The sequence below is a fragment of the Macaca fascicularis genome, chromosome X, assembly GCF_037993035.2.
Source record: "Macaca fascicularis isolate 582-1 chromosome X, T2T-MFA8v1.1".
NCBI classification, from domain to species: domain Eukaryota; kingdom Metazoa; phylum Chordata; class Mammalia; order Primates; family Cercopithecidae; genus Macaca; species Macaca fascicularis.
This window is the reverse complement of record NC_088395.1, coordinates 137530002-137550998: the sequence shown is the minus strand read 5'-3', so window position 1 is coordinate 137550998 and position 20997 is coordinate 137530002. Positions and strand designations below refer to the sequence as shown.

Below are 20997 nucleotides of genomic sequence, written 5' to 3'. Positions count from 1 at the left end.
GAAAAGGGAATACTGAAACACTTTGAAGCCCACTTTCGGAGCTCTCCTGCATTTTGGGTATCTGTCTCTGAACACCCTCCCCCACCACGTACTCAGATGCACACTGTTCCTCTTATAAACGAAAGGCATATTATGATGCTAAGAGAATTGCCATTTGGGGACGGTGGACTAGTAGATCACCTTTTTTGGTAGATGGTACATAAACCAAAAGGAACTTTGTGATTCTGCTAACATTGAAACACACACACACAAAAATCCTCATTTTCTCCCTCCACCCATTAAACTTGTTAAATTCACCTAGGTATTCACATTGTTGGTTTGCTTTGTGACAAGCACCCAGAAGACTGATCATCCAGGCCTCTATCTAATGTCTTATACTCCACTATGAGTGTTTTAATTAAATAAGTTTTTGTTCTAATTCATCACTTGCATTTGATTTATTCTAGGAAGCTTCTTGCACACTCCTGAAAATGCCCTCAGTTATAGCTTCTGGAAATGACTTAGTGCCCCAAACTGTGCCCTTAATAATTAAAGTGCTTGACAAAAGATAAGTTGAAATTCAAGCTCTGTGAGTTGGCCCGAGCTTTCCTTTCCAGCTTTGTCCTCCCCACCTCCAAAGCCTAACCTCCCTCCTCATCAGGTCTTGCTATTGGAATCTAATCTGTCTGGTTGGGCCTCCTCCCCACCCCAGAACTACACTTGCTTAGTCCCAGCTGAGTTCCTCACTGGTCTACTCCACACTGCTTCTCCTTTACAGAAAGGGATGGGGCCTGGGACTGGCTGAGGAGTGGGGTGGGATGCTAAAACACACGATCAAACTTTGAATGTACAGACCTCTCCAGAGATCTGACACAGTCCTCAGACAGCTTACCAGAGTGGTGAGGCTGGGGACAGGAGAATGGAACAAAATGCTCATAACTTTCTTGAGAGTGTATGAAACTTAACAGGATCCTTGAGTAGTTTGGAAACCTTCCTGTTTCCCAGTAAAAATCACTGTCCTAAAACATAAAACTGGAAAAAAAAAAGTGGTTTGCTAGTAAATGTTTAAAAACAGCTCCAGAGATGTGAAGGTTGCTGGGAGAAACTGATTTGTAGTACTTGCTTCTTCGGTTGTGAAAATTCTCTGACTGTGGTGAAAATTCTCTGACCATGGCCACTTTCAAGCTACTACCATTATGTCATTGAATGCTGGGATGAGATAAGATGTGAACACTGGGTTCTCCTGAACCATACAGAGCTTGCCAACATCAGTATAACACTGGGAAGGGGTCAAGTTTGCCTTGGGCTTCTCCTGTTTGGGATATATAAAACAGATTTAGGTTTAATTAAATATCATCATCTTACACTAGACTTGCTTATGGAGAAAGGCTTCCCACAACATCCTGTGAACCTTGGTGTTTCACCTCTGTCCTTCGAGCTCCACTTTCTTGAAACTCTTCTATACTATAAATGTTTTGAAAATTGGCATGGATGTTTTCACTCTGACAGATAATAACTGTTACTATTGTCTTCCAAACAACCATCAAGTTTGTCTAATGTTGCCTTCTCAATATTTCGGGAACTCTTGCCCTCCCCCCCTTCTCTGCTACCGCTGCCCTAGTTTAGGCACACAGTAACAGCAAAGTGCTTGCAATTATCCAAACACATACTACCATGACTTACTTGATGATCTTTTCTATTGCAATCCTCTTTGATTCTCAAGGCTCCTCCTTCTCTGGCTGCCTCCTACTTCTTCTCTAGTATGATTTATCCTTAGACTACAAACTCCTTAAGAAGAGAAACTGTCATCCTTTCTGAACTGTCAGCATCCAGAACAATCCCTGCCACAAAGGAAGTACTTAACATTTGTGTTGATTCAATGACTGCTTGCTGTGTCCTAGGCGCTATGTGGTGGCTTACAGGAAAGTTTCCATTCAGTCCTACCCCAAATCCTTCATTGTAGTAAGTGCAATTATTATCACCATTTTACAGATAAGAAAACTGAGGCTTGGAGGCGAAATAACTTACCCAGAAACACATCTTTTTATTCATATGCTTATTCTATTCATTACACAATAATCTATAGCTTATAATGGAAGCCACAATTGATATCACCTGATGCATGAAGATATGATAATTTGGCCAGTAAAGGAGCTGTTACTTTATTTTTACATAGTTTGTTCTTGAATTAAAGTGTTTTTCATTAGATAATTTGAAATCTTTTATGCATGTAGAAAATGTACATAAAGGGCTGGGCACGGTGGCTCACGTCTATAATCCCAGCAGTTTGGGAGGCCAAGGCTTCCAGACCAGCTTGGCCAACATGGTGGGACGCCGTCTCTACCAAAAAATACAAAAATTAGCTGGGTGTGGTGGTGCGCGCCTGTAATCCTAGCTACTCAGGAGGCTGAAGCAGGAGGATTGTTTGAGGATGCAGTGAGTCAAGATCACACCACTGCACTCCAGCCTGGGTAACAGAGTGCAACTCTCTCTTAAAAAAAAAAAAAAAAAAAAAAAAAAAAAAAGAAATGTATATAAAGAAAAATTTGGCTATTTTTTAGCCAATTAGTCTATCATGTTGATATTTCTTATCAATTAGTCTGTGAGCCCATTGGATGCTATATTTTAATCTCATCATATGTTATATATCAGGAGCTTTGATTGGTGTCTTATTCATACGTTATCATTATAAAAAGTCTTTCATGGTTAACATTTGTGAAAGGTTGGTCTATATTATCAAAATCATGTTGTTCTAAGACATTTGGGGAAGGGCTTACAGATTAATACTAGTAGTAGTAGTGGTAGCAGCAGCAACCACTACCATTTATTGAGCACCTACTATATGCTAGGCCTATTGTGCTGTGAGTTTTACTTACATCATCCCATTGAGGCCTTGTGAAATAGGTTCTGCTGTTTGTTTGTTTTTTACTTTACAGATGGGGAACCTGGGACGCAGAGAGTTTACTCACTTGAGGTCACACAACTATTGAATGTAAAATGTGGACTAAAATCTACATTTGTATGTCTCTAAAACCTGGGCTTTTAAAACCCCAAGATGGACTTTGAAGGCTGTCCAAGTTACTTAACCCTCTCTGAGTTTCAGTTTCCTCATTTGTGAAATTGAGGGGAGTAACACTTATTTTGTAGAGTTGCTCTGAAGATGAGAAATATAGGATCCCAGAGCCCAGGGGCACATAGTAGGCACTTAAACTGTGGTGGCGATGTTTATGCATGAATGGGGCGTTGAATGGGCAGGGGAAGATCTGAGATCCCGATAGAGGTATTGAGGAGCTGGAGAAAAGGATCTACAAATCTTGAGAGCTGGCCTTCTCCCCCCCCCCAGAATACAGTGACCCAGTGAAACTCTGAGCGACCGGCGAGGGGGCAGGGGCCTGAATTTGGCTCCGGCAACCTCTGCAGGGAGTCCGGAGAGAGGCGGGGAGCTGGGAGGGGCGTAGAAATCTCCGTCGTCAGAGGACTGCAGGTGCCAGGCAGAGTTGGTGTAGGTGGGCTCCCAGAGCCCGGCGCAGGGAGCGGAGGAGGTTGGGGCGGGCCAGCAGGCGGGCGGGGGAGAGAGGAAGGCGGGGCTCAGAGCCGAAGAGGCTGTCCTTAGACAGCTCTTCTCATGCCGGGCAGTTTGCTGCATCTGGAGGAGCTCACTGGAGAATCTCCAACATCGGAGCGGGCCTTCAAGTACCGTAAGTACCTGCAAATGAGCGCATAGTTCAGTGGCTGAAGATTAAATACTGGCCACCAGATCCTAAACAAAATCCCGAAAGAGTCTCCTTGCTGTAATTAATTGCCGTAAATCAAACTGCTCCCCAGTCTGTCCCCCCACCCCCTTCATTCCTGCCTTTCTCCTTTCCTCCCCGGATCCCACACCCTCCTCGGTGAGAATCTCTGGGCACTGTAGATATCTCCCCTTTTCCTTCTCAGTCTTCCCTCCAAACCCTCAGCGGAGCATGTACCCGGCACCCCGCCGAGCCCAACCCCTTTGATTCCTGGAGCCCTCAAAGCTATGCAGGGGGCGAGCCATTAGACATTTCAGATATGTCACCCTCAAAAGCACTGCGGCGCTGCCTAAGGGTGGGGAAAGTGCTTGGGGTGGAGTAGAAGGGAAGGGTAAAATGGCTAGGCAGCCAAAGTTGGGGGTGGAGGTGGGGTGAAAGGCCAAAATGGGCGTGGCCAACTAACCTGAGGCTTGGGGCTGTTCTCACATTCCCCCGGTATAAGATTCATCATTTGGGCTGAATATAAATGGTACAATTTCCTTAGTGATTGAGGAGGGGTCAGCCATGCCAAAAAGCCCAGCTTCCCTGACTCCCCTCAATCCCGCAGTAGGCAAAGATCCTGGTTTAGGGGTTCAAGTGGCAAGGCTGAAACCTCAGATGGCATTTCCTGGGTGTAATCCCAGGTTGAACCTCTCCCTTGGCAGTGGAACCTGGCTTCCCCCAAAAACTCCTGGCCCAAAGCCCCAGGGTAACAAAGCAACAGGGTGGCATCCAAGCTTTGGCCTGGCCCTGAGAGGAGTGGGAGCAAGCGGCTGTAGGAACTGAGATGGAAAGGGCATCTTCAGGGTTCTACACCAGTTTGATGCCCCTTTTGAAAAGAAGAAAAAATGAGCACCTTTTTAAAATGTAATGTTCACTATGTGCCTGGCACTGTACATGTATTATCTGTAACCCAACACAACAATAATGTTAGGTCGATATTACTCCCCCACTTTACAGATAAGGAAAATTCAGAGTGGGTAATCTGAAAATCCTTCGATACAAAGTGAAAAATGAACAATGGACCTACGCTTCCTTGAATTTCTCACTGTCCACTTGTTCCCTACAGTCCAGATCCTTTGAACACGAAATATCCTCCTCTTCCTGTTCCTCCATCCTACCCAGTGTTAGCACTGGGGCAAGTTAGAGGCTGAGGTCCAAGGTCAGTCTGGAAAAGCAAAATCAGTTCCTTTCTCTATTCTGAGAGCTGCCTCTTCCCCACTCTTCTGAGCTAAGATTTAATAACAGCTGGAGTCAGCCAGGACTTCAGACTCCCAGTAGAAAGTTAGTGGAAGAGAATTAGCTTGAGTTTGTGTGGCTGGGACATACCTCCCCTTGGTGAAAGGTTACTGTTGGGGGAGGTGGAGAGAGGCATGAAAGCTCAAGAGTCTACCTTGTGTATATGCAAGGCCTATGGTAAATAATGACTTTGGTCGGGGAGAATGGAAAGCCTCCCTGAACACAAATATCTTTGCCGTGTTTCCTGAGATTCAAACAATTCCATTTCCCTTAGAGGCAATCAACAAAACTGTTTAGAAGTTAAGGGCAATGAAAGAATCATTTAGACCTTATGTAAATTAACTCAAGCAGCTTGATTTTCTAACACATGCTTGACACTGGGGTATTGAGCTTTTAGGGGTAGGAGACAAGAATGAGAGTAATATTGGATCTAAAGCATTCTATGGAAGGGAAGGATATCCAAGGGATCAAGTGAGAGGGGTGAGGGAGGGTGAAGAGGGAGTGAAGGGTGCCTCTGGGAGTTTAAATCATTGTTTTAGATCCATAGGCCTTGGAGTTAAACATGAATTTTAATTTGGGCTCTAATATGTAATATCTTTTGACTTTGGGCAAATTATATATCTTCTCTAAGCCTCAGTTTGTTCATCAGTAAAATGGAATGATAATAATGCCCCCTCTCTTAAGTTGTTGGAAGTCTCTCTCTCTCTATCTCTTTCTCTCTCTCTCTCTCTATATATACACACACACACATATATGACTCTCTCTATATATATATATATGACGCTCTCTCATATATATATGAGAGAGTCATATGTGTGTGTGTGTGTGTGTGTGTGTGTGTGTGTGTGTGTATGACTGAAAAGGTGACTCTGTACCTCCCATCTCCCCCATCCTGTGGAGCTTCTGCAGGCTATTCTGGGCCTCTGAGATCCCAGAGACAAATTCATATTTCAACAAATCTGGCATCTTTGATACCAACAAAGACCTTGAGCAGGAGGATAGGGAAGTGAGGGAAAGGAGCAAGGAGAGGAAGCAGCAGGTGACCTTGTAATACCCTGCATGCCTGTGAGGAAGTACAATGTAGGGTTGTCAAGTGCAATTTAGCCATCTAAACTAAACTTTAAGGAGCAGGACAAGTCCTCTAAGTAAAAACAATTCTGCTTTTAGATACCACCACCTGCTGAGGAGAAAAATTCTTCAAGACTCAGAGCACACAGCCAGCACCAGAGGCCCCATGACCCTGGACAGACGAGGGGAGGGAGCCACCATGCTGAAGACATTCACTGTTTTGCTCTTTTGCATTCGTGAGTACAAGGAAGGGGTGAGGGGCAAGTGACCCTGTCATAGGTACCCACTTGTTAGGGGTGGGAGAGGGAAGTATTGAGGTTTGAGCACAGGGTGGAGACAACAAGGGAGCTCTCCTTTACCATAATCTCTCTTTTCAGGGATGAGTCTGGGTATGACATCGATAGGTAAGTGAGTCCTGCCCTCTCAGTCACCTCCTTCCTAAAGGATCCAAGATGCTGGCGTGTCTCCATGACCCTGGACATAATGCCTTGACATTCCAGAGATAGATTGGGCTGATTGGGAATCAGAGGACTTGGTTTCCTATGGCATGGTGAAAAGCTTTATCTCAGATGGAAAAGAAACCATCAGACTTTATTCTCCAACTCATTTGGACCCCTTGACCAAATATCTTGGGGTTCTTATACGATGCCCCACAGGAGCACATTCCTGTCCCCAAGGGAAGACAAAATGAGAGATCTGGGTCCGGGCTAATTTTAAGGGACATTGTGGGACATGTTATGGGAGGGAGAGGGCTGGACTGCTCACATCTTTTTGATCTGTGGGAATAACAGTGATGGACCCTCAACCGGAGCTGTGGATAGAGTCCAACTACCCCCAGGCCCCTTGGGAGAACATCACGCTTTGGTGCCGAAGCCCCTCTCGGATATCAAGCAAGTTCCTGTTGCTGAAGGATAAGACACAGATGACCTGGATCCGCCCTTCCCACAAGACCTTCCAAGTTTCATTCCTTATAGGTGCCCTTACTGAGTCCAATGCAGGTCTTTACCGGTGCTGCTACTGGAAGGAGCCAGGCTGGTCAAAGCCCAGTAAAGTTCTAGAGTTGGAGGCACCAGGTAAGAAGACAGCGATACTCAAGAATCGACTCCAGCTCCTGAGATTCAAACTTGCCTTCCAGGGGAGGGTTTGTTTCTCAAATGCATGCAAGCACGCATCCCACAGATAGTAAATAAGGGCCTACTTTGTATTGGGCAATGCAGAGGGGGCATGCAGACTCTGGAGCAGAGATGGGAGAAGGAGGGGTGACAAACAAGGATCATACAGGGAAACCTCAATTAAAGTAGAGCTCTCCTCTGCTGCTCCCTAGACAGTACTATTCTTGCTTTACCTAATTACAGTTCATTCTATCCTTCCAGGCCAGCTGCCCAAGCCCATCTTCTGGATTCAGGCTGAGACCCCCCCTCTTCCTGGATGTAATGTTAACATCCTCTGCCATGGCTGGCTGCAGGATTTGGTATTCATGCTGTTTAAAGAGGGATATGCAGAGCCTGTGGATTACCAAGTCCCAACTGGGACAATGGCTATATTCTCCATTGACAACCTGACACCTGAGGATGAAGGGGTTTACATCTGCCGCACTCATATCCAGATGCTCCCCACCCTGTGGTCAGAGCCCAGCAACCCCCTGAAGCTGGTTGTAGCAGGTGGGTGTGGCTATGGCTGCTGGCATCTGGCAATTGTTGTCCCAGGGATCATGGCTGGTTGAGCTAGGGTTTCTGATTTTACTTTCCTCAGCCAGTTTCTAAGGCCCTGCAAGGCCCAATGAGCTAGAGTCGTTTGAAGTTTTACTGAGATATAAATTAGAATCGCATGTGCTGCAAGGCAGATGTGTGGGAGCCAATCATTTGACTAGTAAAGGAGCCCAGCCAACTGGCCAGCAGCTTCAGCTCATCACAGCTTTGTTGTTCTCTACTTGTTGAATATCATGCATTCATTCATCAATTCAACCAGTATTTATTGAGCACCTAATATGTGCCAGGCACTGCCACTGCAATCTTATAAATTGAGTCTTAAATTTGCAAATGTATTTTATTTGTAATTGTTATTTTTATGTGTGGAAAACAGAATGAATTGCTAGTGTTGGTGAGTACAAACAAAGAAAACAAATGACAAAGAATGTGATAGCTCATATTTTAGAAATGGCTTTATAAACTGCCTTGGTTCCCTATCAGTAGAGCTAGTAAGGCAGCACCAATCTCTAAGTATAGAAGAAGTTTCCCCAAAATGTAAAATGCCAGACATGTCCCAGTCCCAACTCCCCCACCCCATGGCCTGGAGGTTTCTAGATGGAATTGGCCACATTTGCTTTAGTCTCTCCATCCAGCTAAATAGGCTTGGGGAAAGCTGTGGTGCTACAGAAAGTACCCGAGACTTAGAAGTGGTAATACTGGTTTCTAGTTCCATCTCTGACACTGCCTCCCTGCATGATCTTGAGCAAGTCACTTCACTTTTCTGTGCTTTGGCTTCCTCTACTCTAAAAATGGGATAACAGTATCTATCTGATCTACTGTGTAATGCTTATCTCTATGCCTCAGTTTCCTGATCTGCAAAATTGGTTTAATAATAATGCCTACCTCACAGGGTTGTTGTGAGGATTTGCCTAAATATATATGTACAGTGCCTGGCATATAAGTTCTCAATAAATGGTAGATATTAATTTTGTTAGTATAGCTTTTTATTGAGGATCAAAGAACAAAAAAAAAACCTGCTTGTTTGAACTGAGTGTATGAATGTTTGTTGTACTCATGCCCTTTCAGCATAGATTCCACTAACACACACTTCCATAGTTACCTGTTCAACAATATCCCCCACCAACCAGTTCATGGGCTTTTTGCTAGCAGAGACTTTGTCTTCTTTTCTCATATACACCTAGACCTACATGATGCTTGATGCATACTAAATGCTCAGTGAGCATATGACAGAGCTGATCCTTCCATAATGAATAGATAAGTGTGCCTGGCATTGGGGTGGGGGTAGGAAGGAGTGGTAGGAGGTGAGGTTTGCCCTCACTTTCGTGTACAATCTCCTTGGCGAAACAATCCATGGACATGAATGTGTAGCTCTGTAACAGAGATTTCTTTGGGTTGCAGACTTACTGGCCAAGCCCTCTTTATTGGCTTCTTTCAGTCTTGTTGTGGAAGTAGGATCTTAAATGAGCTTAATGTATTCAAAAGCTCTCCTTAATACTTTAGTGGTATTCATGCTCTGCAAAGATGAAATCATTGTTATTTTCAGAGGTTTGGTTTTTCTGGTGGTTGAAAGAACTACATTTGGCATTTCAGGGACCTAAAGATACAGGGAATTGTGGATGTAGATCTTCCACTGAGATACACCCCTACACATGGTTAGAGCTCAGTGAAGCTGACAGATTATTGAGAGAGAACAGGGGTATAAGTGAATCTACCCATGATTATGTTATAGAGGCAGAGATCCAAGGAAGGGATAGGGAAGAGAAGGTAAATTTCAGCTACCACTTCTTGTTCAAAGAAATTAAGAAAGAGAAAACAGAAGACAACAGGAAAGAATCATCTTGCCTCTAACTTTAGGGTCTCTTCCCTTTGTAGGACTCTACCCCAAACCAACTTTGACAGCCCATCCTGGGCCCATCATGGCACCTGGAGAAAGCCTGAATCTCAGGTGTCAAGGGCCAATCTATGGAATGACCTTTGCCCTAATGAGGGTTGAAGACTTGGAGAAGTCCTTTTACCACAAGAAGACAATAAAAAACGAGGCATATTTCTTCTTCCGGTCTTTGAAGATCCAAGATACTGGACATTACCTCTGCTTTTACTATGACATTTCATATAGAGGTTCACTCCTTAGTGATGTCCTGAAAATCTGGGTAACTGGTAAGAGACGGGTATGCCATGAAACTTAGGTTAAGGGCTAAGAATACAAATCTCCCTCTGTGCTCCCTGGAGAACCTAATCATGTGGCCAGGGCTAACAGTAGAGAAGGGAACAGAATTTGTAAAACTGGGTGTAGGCAGGTTTTTCCAAGGGTGGTTTGGAGGAAGCGAAGGAAAAGAATCCTAAGGAGTGGGAGCACGAAGTGAAATCATTAGTGCTTTTTATTCTGGGTCTTGTCCTAGACACTTTCCCCAAGACCTGGCTACTTGCTTGGCCCAGTCCTGTGGTCCAAATGGGTCAGAATGTGAGCCTATGGTGTCGAGGACCAGTGGATGGAGTGGGTCTTGCACTCTATAAGAAAGGAGAAGACAAACCAGTTCAGTTTTTAGATGCCACCAGCATCGATGACAACACATCATTCTTCCTCAACAATGTAACCTACAGTGATACTGGCATCTATAGCTGCCAGTATCTTCTCACCTGGAAGACCTCCATTAGGATGCCATCACACAACACTGTGGAGCTTATGGTTGTAGGCAAGTGTAAACAACTGTTTTTATTATCAACCCGTTTGTTTTTATCATCATTGTGGTGGTGTAAGAAGGAGCTAGTAGCCTTGTATCCTCTGAGAGCTATGGGCAAAACGCATGCAAACACACACGCACGCACGCATGCACACGGAAGGTGGTGTAGAACTTTCTTCCAAAACTTTAGGGACTTTGTCTCCCAGGATTGTTCCTCAAGCTCCACCTCTCGGTATGGCACAGCCCCATTGTAACCCCTGGGAAAATTATTTTTCTTTAGGCCAGGGGAAGCTTACAGGTATGAGGTCTTCCTGACTGGTAGAGAACCAGGAATCTTTAGATCACCAAGGAGTGGGCAAAATAATTCTAATGCACAGTCAAATCTTGAAGTCACTGACCAAGTGGAAGTGGAAAGGAAGGGAAGATCAAATGGGGAGCTCAGAAACATTTTCTGGGGGAGAGGTACTGGGTTTGAGGTCACTTCTCACTCTGGTCTCTGGATTGGTTTCAGATAAGCCCCCCAAACCCTCCCTGTCAGCTTGGCCAAGCACTGTGTTCAAGCTAGGAAAGGCCATCACCCTTCGGTGCCGAGTATCTCATCCAGTACTGGAATTTTCTCTGGAATGGGAAGAAAGAGAAGCATTCCAAAAATTCTCAGTAGACGGAGACTTCATCATCAGTAATGTTGATGGGAAAGGCACAGGGACTTACAGTTGCAGCTATCGCGTAGAGACACATCCTAACATCTGGTCACATCGCAGTGAGCCCCTGAAGCTGATGGGGCCAGCAGGTGAGAGGATAACTCTTCAGAGGAATGCCCCTCCATACCCCAGGGATCCCAGATCAGTGCCCAGAAAGATATGGGAAAGGGAGTCAGCGGCCTGAAAATCAGAGCCCTTGGGTTTTAGCACCCTTCCCCTGGGGTGGTCTCACAATTCCTCAAAGGCAGTTAGCAGGATAATTTCAAGGCTCCCATTCTCCATGAAAAAGAAAGCCACTTCTGCCTCACCTTCCCAATATAAGCACTCTCAGTAACCAGATTGTCCTCACCCCATGAATGTATTCACCTGCCCCTGTCCCCATCAAGGCCTCTGATTCTGGTCTTCTCTGGCCACAGGCTATCTCACCTGGAATTACGTTCTGAATGAAGCTGTCAGGTTGTCTCTAATCGTGCAGCTTGTTGCCTTGCTGTTGGTAGTGCTGTGGATAAGGTGGAAGTGTCGGAGACTCAGAATCAGGTAACTGTCTTGTCCCAGCCCCCTGTTCCCCCCCAACCTAATAGAGTCTGAAGAATGAGTCATACCCTAGTTGAGACAAGCCACAGAGGCACACCCTATAGAACCCCCATCTTCTGGGCTTTGGGAACAAGACTTTCTCACCCCAGCTGTCTCTTTCGCCTCACAGAGGGGTCAGCACTCAAGCCAGAGGTTGGAGAAATACATAGTTCTCAGAGGCAGGAGGAGTAATCAGAACTTCATTCATTGACATCCTCCCGGAGGGTGCCCAAATCTCTCCCACAGACCATCCTGCCCTCAGAGATGATTGATGTCTCCCTTATTAACTTGTTCTGGATTTTTCCTCTTGTAAGAAGCCATGCTGTCCTGTCTTCCAGGCTGTTATTCAACTCCTATCCCAACTTTTCACCCTTATCCCTAGCTCTCAGGAGCTATTAAACCTTGTGATGCATCCTAGTTGCCTTAGTAACCAGTCTCTGACACTGTGGCCTCCAACCACCTGTGCAGAGCATTCTGGGAATATAGACTTGATCTGGATGGCCATCTGATGTGACATTGGACAGGGCAACAGAATCAGACTGTTTCCTCTGACTCACAAACTCGCAGGCCAAACAGATTCTCCTGCCATTTCCTTTGATTCTATGGTGTGCTCTGGGCCATCTGCCTCTCTCATCCCCATGGCTCGTGCTCAGGCTACTCTACCGGGAACAAGGAGAGTAATGACCACTTCTGACCTAGTAGGGATGTTAGCTCCTGAATACCTTGTCTACTTCCCCCTACTCCCTGCTTCTGGTTGCACCCCCCGCCCTGCAAATGTGGTCAGTGTGTCTGGGAGTATTCAGTGCACAATGGATTATGATTATGATTATGATTATATGTGTCTGTGCTTTCCGCTGGAATCTGAGGGCCAAAATACTTGGGCAACCAGAAGCGAGCCACCTAAGCCTTCTGCAAAAACCACCACCCTTTGAGTTTTCAAAAAGTTTTAGCAGGGGTGAAGTTCTACTTCTTTCTGGAACCTGACCTGGATCCCATATTCATTAGAGTAATCTCCAAGCCAGTGGTTAGAAAAAAAAATGTAGCTTTATGTGCCCCACCCCAGCCCAGCAACACAGCATCAAAGAATAAGATGAGATACCAGATTTCAGAGAAAGCAGCTTGAAAATCACGTTTTCCTCACCAGGAAGGATGGTCAGTGTTTTCTAAGTAAAAATTTTCCAATGGATTTTGGGTTAATATCATCTAATTCTACAAGACCCATGACCCAAAGCTGCTGCACATTTCTAGTTATAATCTGGTTGAGGGGAGAGTTTCTAGTCTCTGAAAAGCTTAGCTCAGCACTGACAGTCTTCTAGTAATTCACCACAGCTGCCTAGGCAACCCTTCCATAACAAAGGCAGGTGAGGCAGGTGGGTCTGAGGACCAATACTGCCATAACAACTGCTTCCAAACTTAAACTTGATGACTGAGAAATACTCATGGTTTCTCCCTCCACCCCTACACACACCACCCAGAGCTGCCGATCACACTGAGCTCCGGGGATTCTGAGAGCTCCAGATAATATAAAAGCATTTTCACATCTGACATCTCAATTCCAGCAACAGCCTAATCAGGGGCCATGGGGAGCTGACATATGATATAGGCTGGGGAGGGGGAGGGGGCAGAGGGGACATGTGGGTCACGAAAGAGCAAGAGGTTTGTAGGTGGTAAGGCCCTCAAAAAGAAAAGTCATTGATGTCAGAAAAGATTATATCCCATTATCTTGGCCATATCCAGTCCCCATTGGGTAGCGAGTAAGCCAATGACATAAATTGCCGCCCCCTTTCCTCCACCCTCCCCCTAATCCCAGCAACTCCTCTCATCTCTTTTCTGGTCTCACTAGAGAAGCCTGGTTGCTGGGAACAGCTCAAGGGGTCACCATGCTCTTCATAGTCACGGCCCTTCTCTCCTGTGGTGAGCACAAGTGGGGGAAGGGGCCCGGGCAGAAGGCCGGGGTGAAATCCCAGTGGGGGAGGGGGCTGAGTCCTGGCAGCAATTTCTTTTGCAGGACTGTGCAATGGGGTATTGATAGAAGAGACTGGTGAGTTTTTCCTGCTCCAGACTGGGACATTCCTCCCTGGAGATCCGAAATAACTACAGAGCGTCAGTGTCATTGGCCAGGGAGTGACTGGTTGGGAGGGAAGGACAGCCAGGAAGGGGCACTTGCTAAAGCTGCTGGCAAAATTCAGCCTCCAACTTTGCCTTTCTGCCTGCAAAATTTCCTCCAAGCTTCTGCACTTTTCTGAGGCTCAGCTATAAGACACCAGCTTCCCCTTTCCCCAGGACCTGAGGAAGGAAGGAAAGAAGGAAAGGATTTGGATTTGGGTTGCAAGGGGAGGTGGGCAGTGTGATCCGGGTAGGGGGTTCAAGGGCAAGGAAGAGGGAGGGGAAGGGAGGCGGGAGGATGGCTTCATTAATTCTGCTGTTTCTAGAAATAGTCATGCCAACCCCTAAGCCTGAGCTGTGGGCAGAGACCAACTTTCCTCTGGCCCCGTGGAAGAACTTAACCCTCTGGTGCAGAAGCCCTTCTGGCTCAACTAAGGAGTTTGTGCTGCTGAAGGACGGGACCGGGTGGATTGCAACTCGCCCGGCCTCAGAGCAGGTCCGGGCTGCCTTTCCCCTTGGCGCCCTGACCCAGAGCCACACCGGGAGCTACCACTGCCATTCATGGGAGGAGATGGCTGTATCGGAGCCCAGTGAGGCACTTGAGCTGCTGGGGACAGGTAAGAAAAGGTAGAAGGTCTCCCGGAGTTATTCCCAGTGCCCCTGGGACTCCAACACTGCTCCTGGGAGTGAGGGAACGAACTCCCAGGGACCCTGGAACCCAAGGGGCTTGTGCTGCATGTAGGAGAGGAGGGGTGCTGAAATGGTAGGGAGTTACGGGGCAGGGGGAGGGGCGGGATGGGAAAGAGAGTGTGAGGAGACTGACTGGAAGAGCCTAGGGCCAGCCCAGAATGAATGTCTTTATTTGCTGACAAAGTGACCCCGAGTATCCCATCTGGGCAACTGCAAACTTCTAACTCCTTTTCCACCCCATTCTGTTTTCCAGACATCCTCCCCAAACCTGTCATTTCTGCTTCCCTCCCAATCCGGGGCCAGGAACTACAACTCCGGTGCAAAGGATGGCTGGCAGGCATGGGGTTTGCTCTGTATAAGGAGGGACAGCAAGAACCTGTCCAGCAACTTGGTGCAGTTGGAAGGGAAGCCGTCTTTACAATCCAAAGAATGGAGGATAAAGACGAAGGCAATTACAGCTGCCGCACTCACACTGAACAACGCCCCTTCAAGTGGTCTGAGCCCAGTGAGCCCCTGGAGCTTGTCATAAAAGGTAGAGCTGAAAAGGATGTGTGAGGAAGAGGGGCGGGGTGGAGGGAAAGGCAAAGCCCTGGGTCAGACACTCCTCTCCCTGCAGCAAACTTTGCTGCTGGTCCTGGGAGCCTGTGTCCAATCTTAGAGCCAGGCAGGCGTGGCGCTGGGAGTGCCAGGGCCTCTGGCTGCACGATATTAATAGCCATAATCGTTATTAATAGCTTTGGTTCATGGAGTGTGATTTAATTTTTCTAATTATTTTCACATCAATTATCTCACTTCACCATAGAGCAACTCTTCAAGGTGAGTGAAGCAGGTACCATTTTCCCCTGGTCCAAATGGGCAAAGTGAGACTCAGAGAATCAGCAGAGCCCCAAGAAAAATTCTACCTTTTTACTAGCCTCCATTGCCTCACACTGAGGATTCATGTGGAGGTAGTGAGGGGTGGGGTTGAAGGGTCCCTGTATGAGAAGTCTATCTGCAGAGTGGATTTACCTTACTTTTTAAATGCACTTACTTCTGAATGAAATACTATAGAAAGCAGAGAAGCCTCCTAGAACCAATATTTGCTATATTTGCTTTCTCTCTTTCTTGTTCTTAATTTGGTTTTGTGTTGTATTTTGTTATTTTTGTTTTGTTTTGTTTTGTTTTTTGTTGTTGTTGTTTTTTGTTTTGTTTTCTTGCCTTCTAGAAATGTACCCTAAGCCCTTCTTCAAGACATGGGCCAGCCCCGTGGTCACTCCTGGTGCCCGAGTGACTTTCAATTGCTCCACCCCCCACCAGCATATGAGCTTTATTCTTTACAAAGATGGAAGTGAAATAGCATCCAGTGACAGGTCCTGGGCAAGTCCAGGGGCCAGTGCAGCTCACTTTCTAATCATTTCGGTGGGCATTGGTGATGGAGGGAATTACAGCTGCCGATATTATGACTTTTCTATCTGGTCTGAGCCCAGCGACCCTGTGGAGCTCGTGGTGACAGGTTAGGAGGGGGGACTCCAGGTAGAGGTGGTGCCAACCCTGGGATGGTGGGTGGAAGGCTGTCAGTGGGAGAGGAAGAAATGTTTCTTCTAAAAAACACTGAGAAAGTGCTTAGGACAGTGGCTGGTCCATAGTGACCAGTCCATGATGCACAGCTGTTCATGTTATTATTACAGGAACAAGAAACAAAGGCGGTGGGGAGGCAAGCAGTTCATTTCTGGGGGAATAAATGAGGCAGATGGGGGAGTCCAATTCCAAGAGCTCAGTTCAAGTTGCCCTATTTCTGCACATTTTTATGGCTTGGCCTTGAGCTTTAGGCTCAATGTCCACTTTTTCTCTAGCTGGGCTGTCAGAGATCGGTGGGCTGGACGGCTCTCAGAGAAAGGGAAAAGACCTTGAAATGTCAGCTGCATACTATACAACTATACAACTGTGCATAAGTGGAGTCCCAATTATGTAAACAGTTATAGCTACATGGACATGGAAATGTATATAAAGAATAAATGGCAAAGAAATATTAAAAACACTTATCTTTGAGTGGTAGAATTGTGTTTCCTTCATTAGTTTTTGTTCTATATTTTCTAATTTTTGACAACAAACATATATTTTGTCTTACAATAACACTTTAAAAGGCTATTTGCAGGATGTGAGGGCTGGGTTTATCTCACGCTGTTGTCTCTTTAATTTCAGAATTCTACCCCAAACCCACTCTCCTGGCACAGCCAGGTCCCGTGGTGTTTCCTGGGAAGAGTGTGACCCTGCGCTGCCAAGGGACTTTCCAGGGCATGAGGTTCGCCCTCTTGCAAGAGGGAGCCCAGGTTCCCTTACAGTTTCAGAGTGTCTCAGGGAACTCAGCTGACTTCCTTCTCCACACTGTTGGAGCAGAGGACTCTGGGAACTATAGCTGTATCTACTATGAGACAACCATGTCAAACAGGGGGTCATATCTCAGTATACCCCTTATGATCTGGGTGACTGGTAAGGACAGAGCGGACATGGGACTGGGATGGAGATCATTGGAGTAGGGGTTAGGGAGGGTAATTCCTCCTAGAAGTCTAGGCTAGGCCACGGAGGGGAACTATTGTGTCCAAGAGGAGAAAGATAGAGGGTTAATTTAAGCAGGAACTGATAAGTTTCTATAGTCACCACTTTACAACCTTGGTCTCTTTCTAGACACATTCCCTAAGCCATGGTTGTTTGCTGAGCCCAGTTCTGTGGTTCCCATGGGGCAGAATGTTACTCTGTGGTGCCGAGGGCCAGTCCATGGTGTAGGATACATTCTGCACAAAGAAGAAGAAGCCACTTCAATGCAGCTCTGGGGATCCACCAGTAATGACGGGGCATTCCCCATCACCAATATATCTGGTGCTAGCATGGGGCGTTACAGCTGCTGCTACCACCCTGACTGGACCAGTTCTATCAAGATACAACCTAGCAACACCCTGGAACTCATAGTCACAGGTAAGGGGAAGAGGCTGTCAAGTGGGCATGGAAGTGGAGAAAAGAGGGAATAGACTGGTTCATGGGAGATAGTTTTTGGAGAGCTCGAGGAGAGGCAACCAATTGTCTTTCCTCTTTATTGAGCAGAGACCCCAGGGGTGATGCACTGGAAAGTGACCTCTTCTCTTTGACCAGGAGTTCATTTCTTCCAGGCTTACTCCCCAAACCCAGCCTATTAGCCCAGCCTGGTCCCATGGTGTCCCCTGGCGAAAATATGACTCTTCAGTGTCAAGGGGAACTGCCAGACTCAACATTTGTCCTGTTGAAGGAGGGGACTCAGGATCCCTTAGAGCAACAGAGGCCAAGTGGGTACAGGGCTGACTTCTGGATGCCAGCAGTGAGAGGTGAAGATTCTGGGATCTATAGCTGTGTTTATTATTTGGACTCTGCTCCCTTTGCAGCTTCAAATCACAGTGACTCCCTGGAGATCTGGGTGACTGGTAAGGTCCTGGAGACTTCAGTACGAGTCATGATTTTGTAGTTTTTAGCAGTCAGCAATAAGCGGGTAAAGGGCTAAGTTCAGGATCACTTATCCTAACTCTGTGTCCTTGTTGGTTGCAGACAAGCCCCCTAAACCTTCTCTGTCAGCCTGGCCCGGCACCATGTTCAAGCTGGGGAAGGACATCATCCTTCAGTGCCGAGGACCCCTGCCAGGTGTTGAATTTGTCCTAGAACATGATGGAGAAGAAGCACCTCAGCAGTTTTCAGAGGATGGAGACTTTGTCATCAACAATGTAGAAGGAAAAGGCATTGGAAACTACAGCTGCAGCTACCGCCTCCAGGCCTACCCTGATATCTGGTCAGAACCTAGTGATTCCCTGGAGCTGGTGGGGGCAGCAGGTAAGAGAATAATCTCTCCATGATCCTGGTGTGACACACCTGGGATCCCAGGGACAGTCCCCATGGAGACATCTCAAATGAGGAGAATGGAGGGGCTTTGGAACCAGGGACCTATAGTGTGTCCTCTTTCTCCTAAGGATGGTGAGGAGGTGGGACCTTAAATGTTTTTTAAGATAGTGAGTGGGTTTCTTTCCAGGCCTCTTGGCCCCAAGGAAAGGAGGGCTGCTTCTGCCTCAGCATAAACTCTGCCACTGCCCACCTGCACTGTAGTCTTAACACATGGCTCCCACATGAACCCTAAAGAAGACCAGAGTGTGGGGCAATACCAGATTAAGGGGAACATACACACACTAATCTCCATGGCCTTGGTTTCTCCTCTTTCATCACCACAGGGCCTGTGGCTCAGGAGTGCACAGTAGGGAACATTGTCCGAAGTAGCCTAATCGTGGTGGTTGTTGTAGCCTTGGGGGTAGTACTAGCCATAGAGTGGAAGAAGTGGCCTCGACTGCGAACCAGGTAAATAAATGCCTCATTATGGCCCCCTTCTGTGAACCAGGTGGTGCTAGAAAAGCAATCATACAAATGCTTCCCTAGTATCTGAGCCCCAACATGCAATCTGTTTTCAGGTTCTGGATCCTCCCTTACTCATGTCTTTTTCTTTACATAGAGGCTCAGAGACAGACGGAAGAGACCAGACCATTGCCCTTGAAGAGTGTAACCAAGAAGGAGAACCAGGCACCCCCGCCAATTCTCCTTCATCAACCTCTCGGAGAATCTCTGTGGAACTGCCAGTCCCAATATAATAATCTCCTCCTTTACAAGAGCTTTCCTCTCCTCTATCTTGCTTTCAGAGACCTGTAAATCCAACTAGTTACCCTGCAAGTCAGCCCCATCTGCTGTTCCTTGGTCTCTAATCACCTGAGCTGGGTAAAGGGTATTCTGGGAGTTGACAGCTCTGCCAGGGTGAGATGTTTCCTGAAGAGAGGTTCCCCACCCCTGTAACTCCTCACTGTACTGATTTACTGGCGCATGAAATTCTATTAAAAATGCATTCTTCTGAATAAAAAGAGCATTCACTATTTAACTGCAAAAACTACAGCTGTGGTCTTCTATTGGTCTGTTTTCCACTAACAATTTAGAAGTGATGTATTGGAGCTGACCTCGATGGCAGAATAAGAGAGTGCAGGGCTACAAGAAAAGAGAAAGTTGTTCAAGGATGGGTGTGGGGAGGGGGCTCCAAAATAGCTACTTCCCAGTTTGGTTTGACACGTATTCACTGACCAGAGTATTATTTTGCTCTTCCATTGGATGAATGAATGAATGGCAACACTCTCTCCTGGTTGAGCCTGAGAAGGGAAAACACAGACATTACATGCATTTCACCATGTTACGTTTGGGTCCATAGTACATCCACTTTCAAACAGCAGGATTGGCCCTCAGCAGAACTTTGAAACTGGAAAAGCGTGCTTTGTGGCCCTTACCTAGCAATCACAGGGTGTAAATGAATTCACTCTTAAGTATGAACAATTAATCAAATCTGATACTTTGCCTCTCTCTAAAGAGAGTCCCATTTTCCCAAAGGAATGTGCATCTAATGGTGGGATCTCAAGAAGCCAGTAAGCAGATGAGGTGGATTATTTGGAACAGGGACCTGCTAGTGCCGCCTCCCAGGATTCCAAATGGGGAAATGGTAGGGGTGGGGGCTAGCTCCCATTCTCAGCCCCTGACCTTTCCCCCTGGATTAAAAGGCCACTTGCCCCATGAGTGGGAATTCAGTACACAGTAGGCCATTAGGCCATTTGGATTGGGGTGAGTGGCTTACCTAGTTCCTCAAACCTTGTTAAAGACCTCAGAAAAATTGACCCACAGGTCTGAGAGGGGGTCATGACCCCTTCAAATCTGACCCTAAAGAAGTTAAACTTGCCTCCCAGCACTGTTTAATTCTAAGCTAACACTGTTCAATAGAGCAATGTACAAGGGTACAGCACCTGGTGAGTTATTTAACCCTGGTTATAATAAAGTTTAGAAAGCAACTCCTCTATATGCTTGCATTAGGAAGCATATTTACCCAGCAAGTTAATGAAAAAAAAAAGCATCCCATTTCCTTTAATCCTTACAGAATGAAGCACTCTGAGTATTATAGACTAATTTGTGTTAAGCTCTTTGGAATGTAGAAGTACAAAGTCGCACTCTGATTTCCATTTGATGAGATTCTGTTAGTCGTTTATACTAATTTATTATAGTATTTGTAAAAATTGCATTTCAAAAGCACTTTTACATTTTAGTTTAGCCAAACTTAATTGTTGCTTGCTGCTGAACACCACTTTTTGCCCTCATACTCTCCATCTCTAACCCTCAATCAAGCAGTACATTTTGAACACTGGAAAGAGTTGGTCCTCAGTTTTAGGATAAAAGTCCTTTGATCAGATCTGATTCTGTTTTCCAACATTTGGGTGTTCCAAAGTGTACATTGTCAAGGCTAGTACAGCTGTGTAAGGTAGCAAGTGATAACTTGATTGCTTTAGCTTTCACCAAGGGAAAGAGAAAAGGGAAGATAAGAGCAGAGGGCCAAGGACTGAAATTTTGAGATGCCTCTGAGTTAGAAAAGCAGTGTGACGGTGAGACAAACACGACAGGAAATGACTCTTGT

The 20997-nt window shown here is 46.2% G+C and overlaps 2 protein-coding genes across 10 annotated transcripts in view; one reads left to right on the top strand and one right to left on the bottom strand.

The window, feature by feature from the left end:
* Positions 1–1999: 1999 nt before the first annotated feature.
* The window catches only part of LOC123570861 (uncharacterized), a 53907-nt gene continuing 34909 nt past the window's right edge, over positions 2000–20997 (bottom strand). Inside the window, exon 4 of the mRNA XM_065537916.2 lies at positions 2000–3685. Within this exon, the coding sequence (XP_065393988.1) occupies positions 3185–3685 (501 nt within the window). The 3' untranslated portion in view covers positions 2000–3184. The remainder of the gene's footprint in view (positions 3686–20997) is intronic.
* IGSF1 (immunoglobulin superfamily member 1) lies at positions 3446–19440 on the top strand. Of its 9 annotated transcripts, none has more exons than XM_045383262.3 (21): positions 3446–3481; positions 3616–3677; positions 6156–6292; positions 6434–6460; positions 6848–7129; positions 7430–7717; positions 9638–9922; positions 10165–10458; positions 10958–11236; positions 11564–11684; positions 13564–13634; positions 13729–13761; positions 14153–14443; positions 14770–15048; positions 15721–16008; positions 16698–16985; positions 17181–17468; positions 17660–17947; positions 18069–18347; positions 18740–18863; positions 19015–19440. In XM_045383262.3, exons 3-21 carry the CDS (start codon positions 6223–6225, stop codon positions 19148–19150), a joined length of 4011 nt encoding a protein of 1336 aa, XP_045239197.2. In that variant the 5' UTR covers positions 3446–3481; positions 3616–3677; positions 6156–6222; the 3' UTR covers positions 19151–19440. The 9 variants fall into 9 exon arrangements, with proteins under 9 accessions (XP_045239197.2, XP_045239196.2, XP_073885463.1 ...); XM_045383261.3 differs by having other exon boundaries at positions 3446–3485; XM_065538629.2 differs by lacking the exon at positions 3446–3481 and having other exon boundaries at positions 3605–3677; positions 17660–17812; positions 17909–17947.

Bases quoted from the DNA above. Each gene is read 5' to 3' on its own strand.
- IGSF1 (XM_045383262.3), top strand. From the start codon at position 6,223: ATGACCCTGGACAGACGAGGGGAGGGAGCCACCATGCTGAAGACATTC. The intron at 6,293-6,433 runs GTGAGTACAAGG...CTCTCTTTTCAG, and splicing joins TGTTTTGCTCTTTTGCATTC to GGATGAGTCTGGGTATGACA. The intron at 18,864-19,014 runs GTAAATAAATGC...TTCTTTACATAG, and splicing joins TGGCCTCGACTGCGAACCAG to AGGCTCAGAGACAGACGGAA.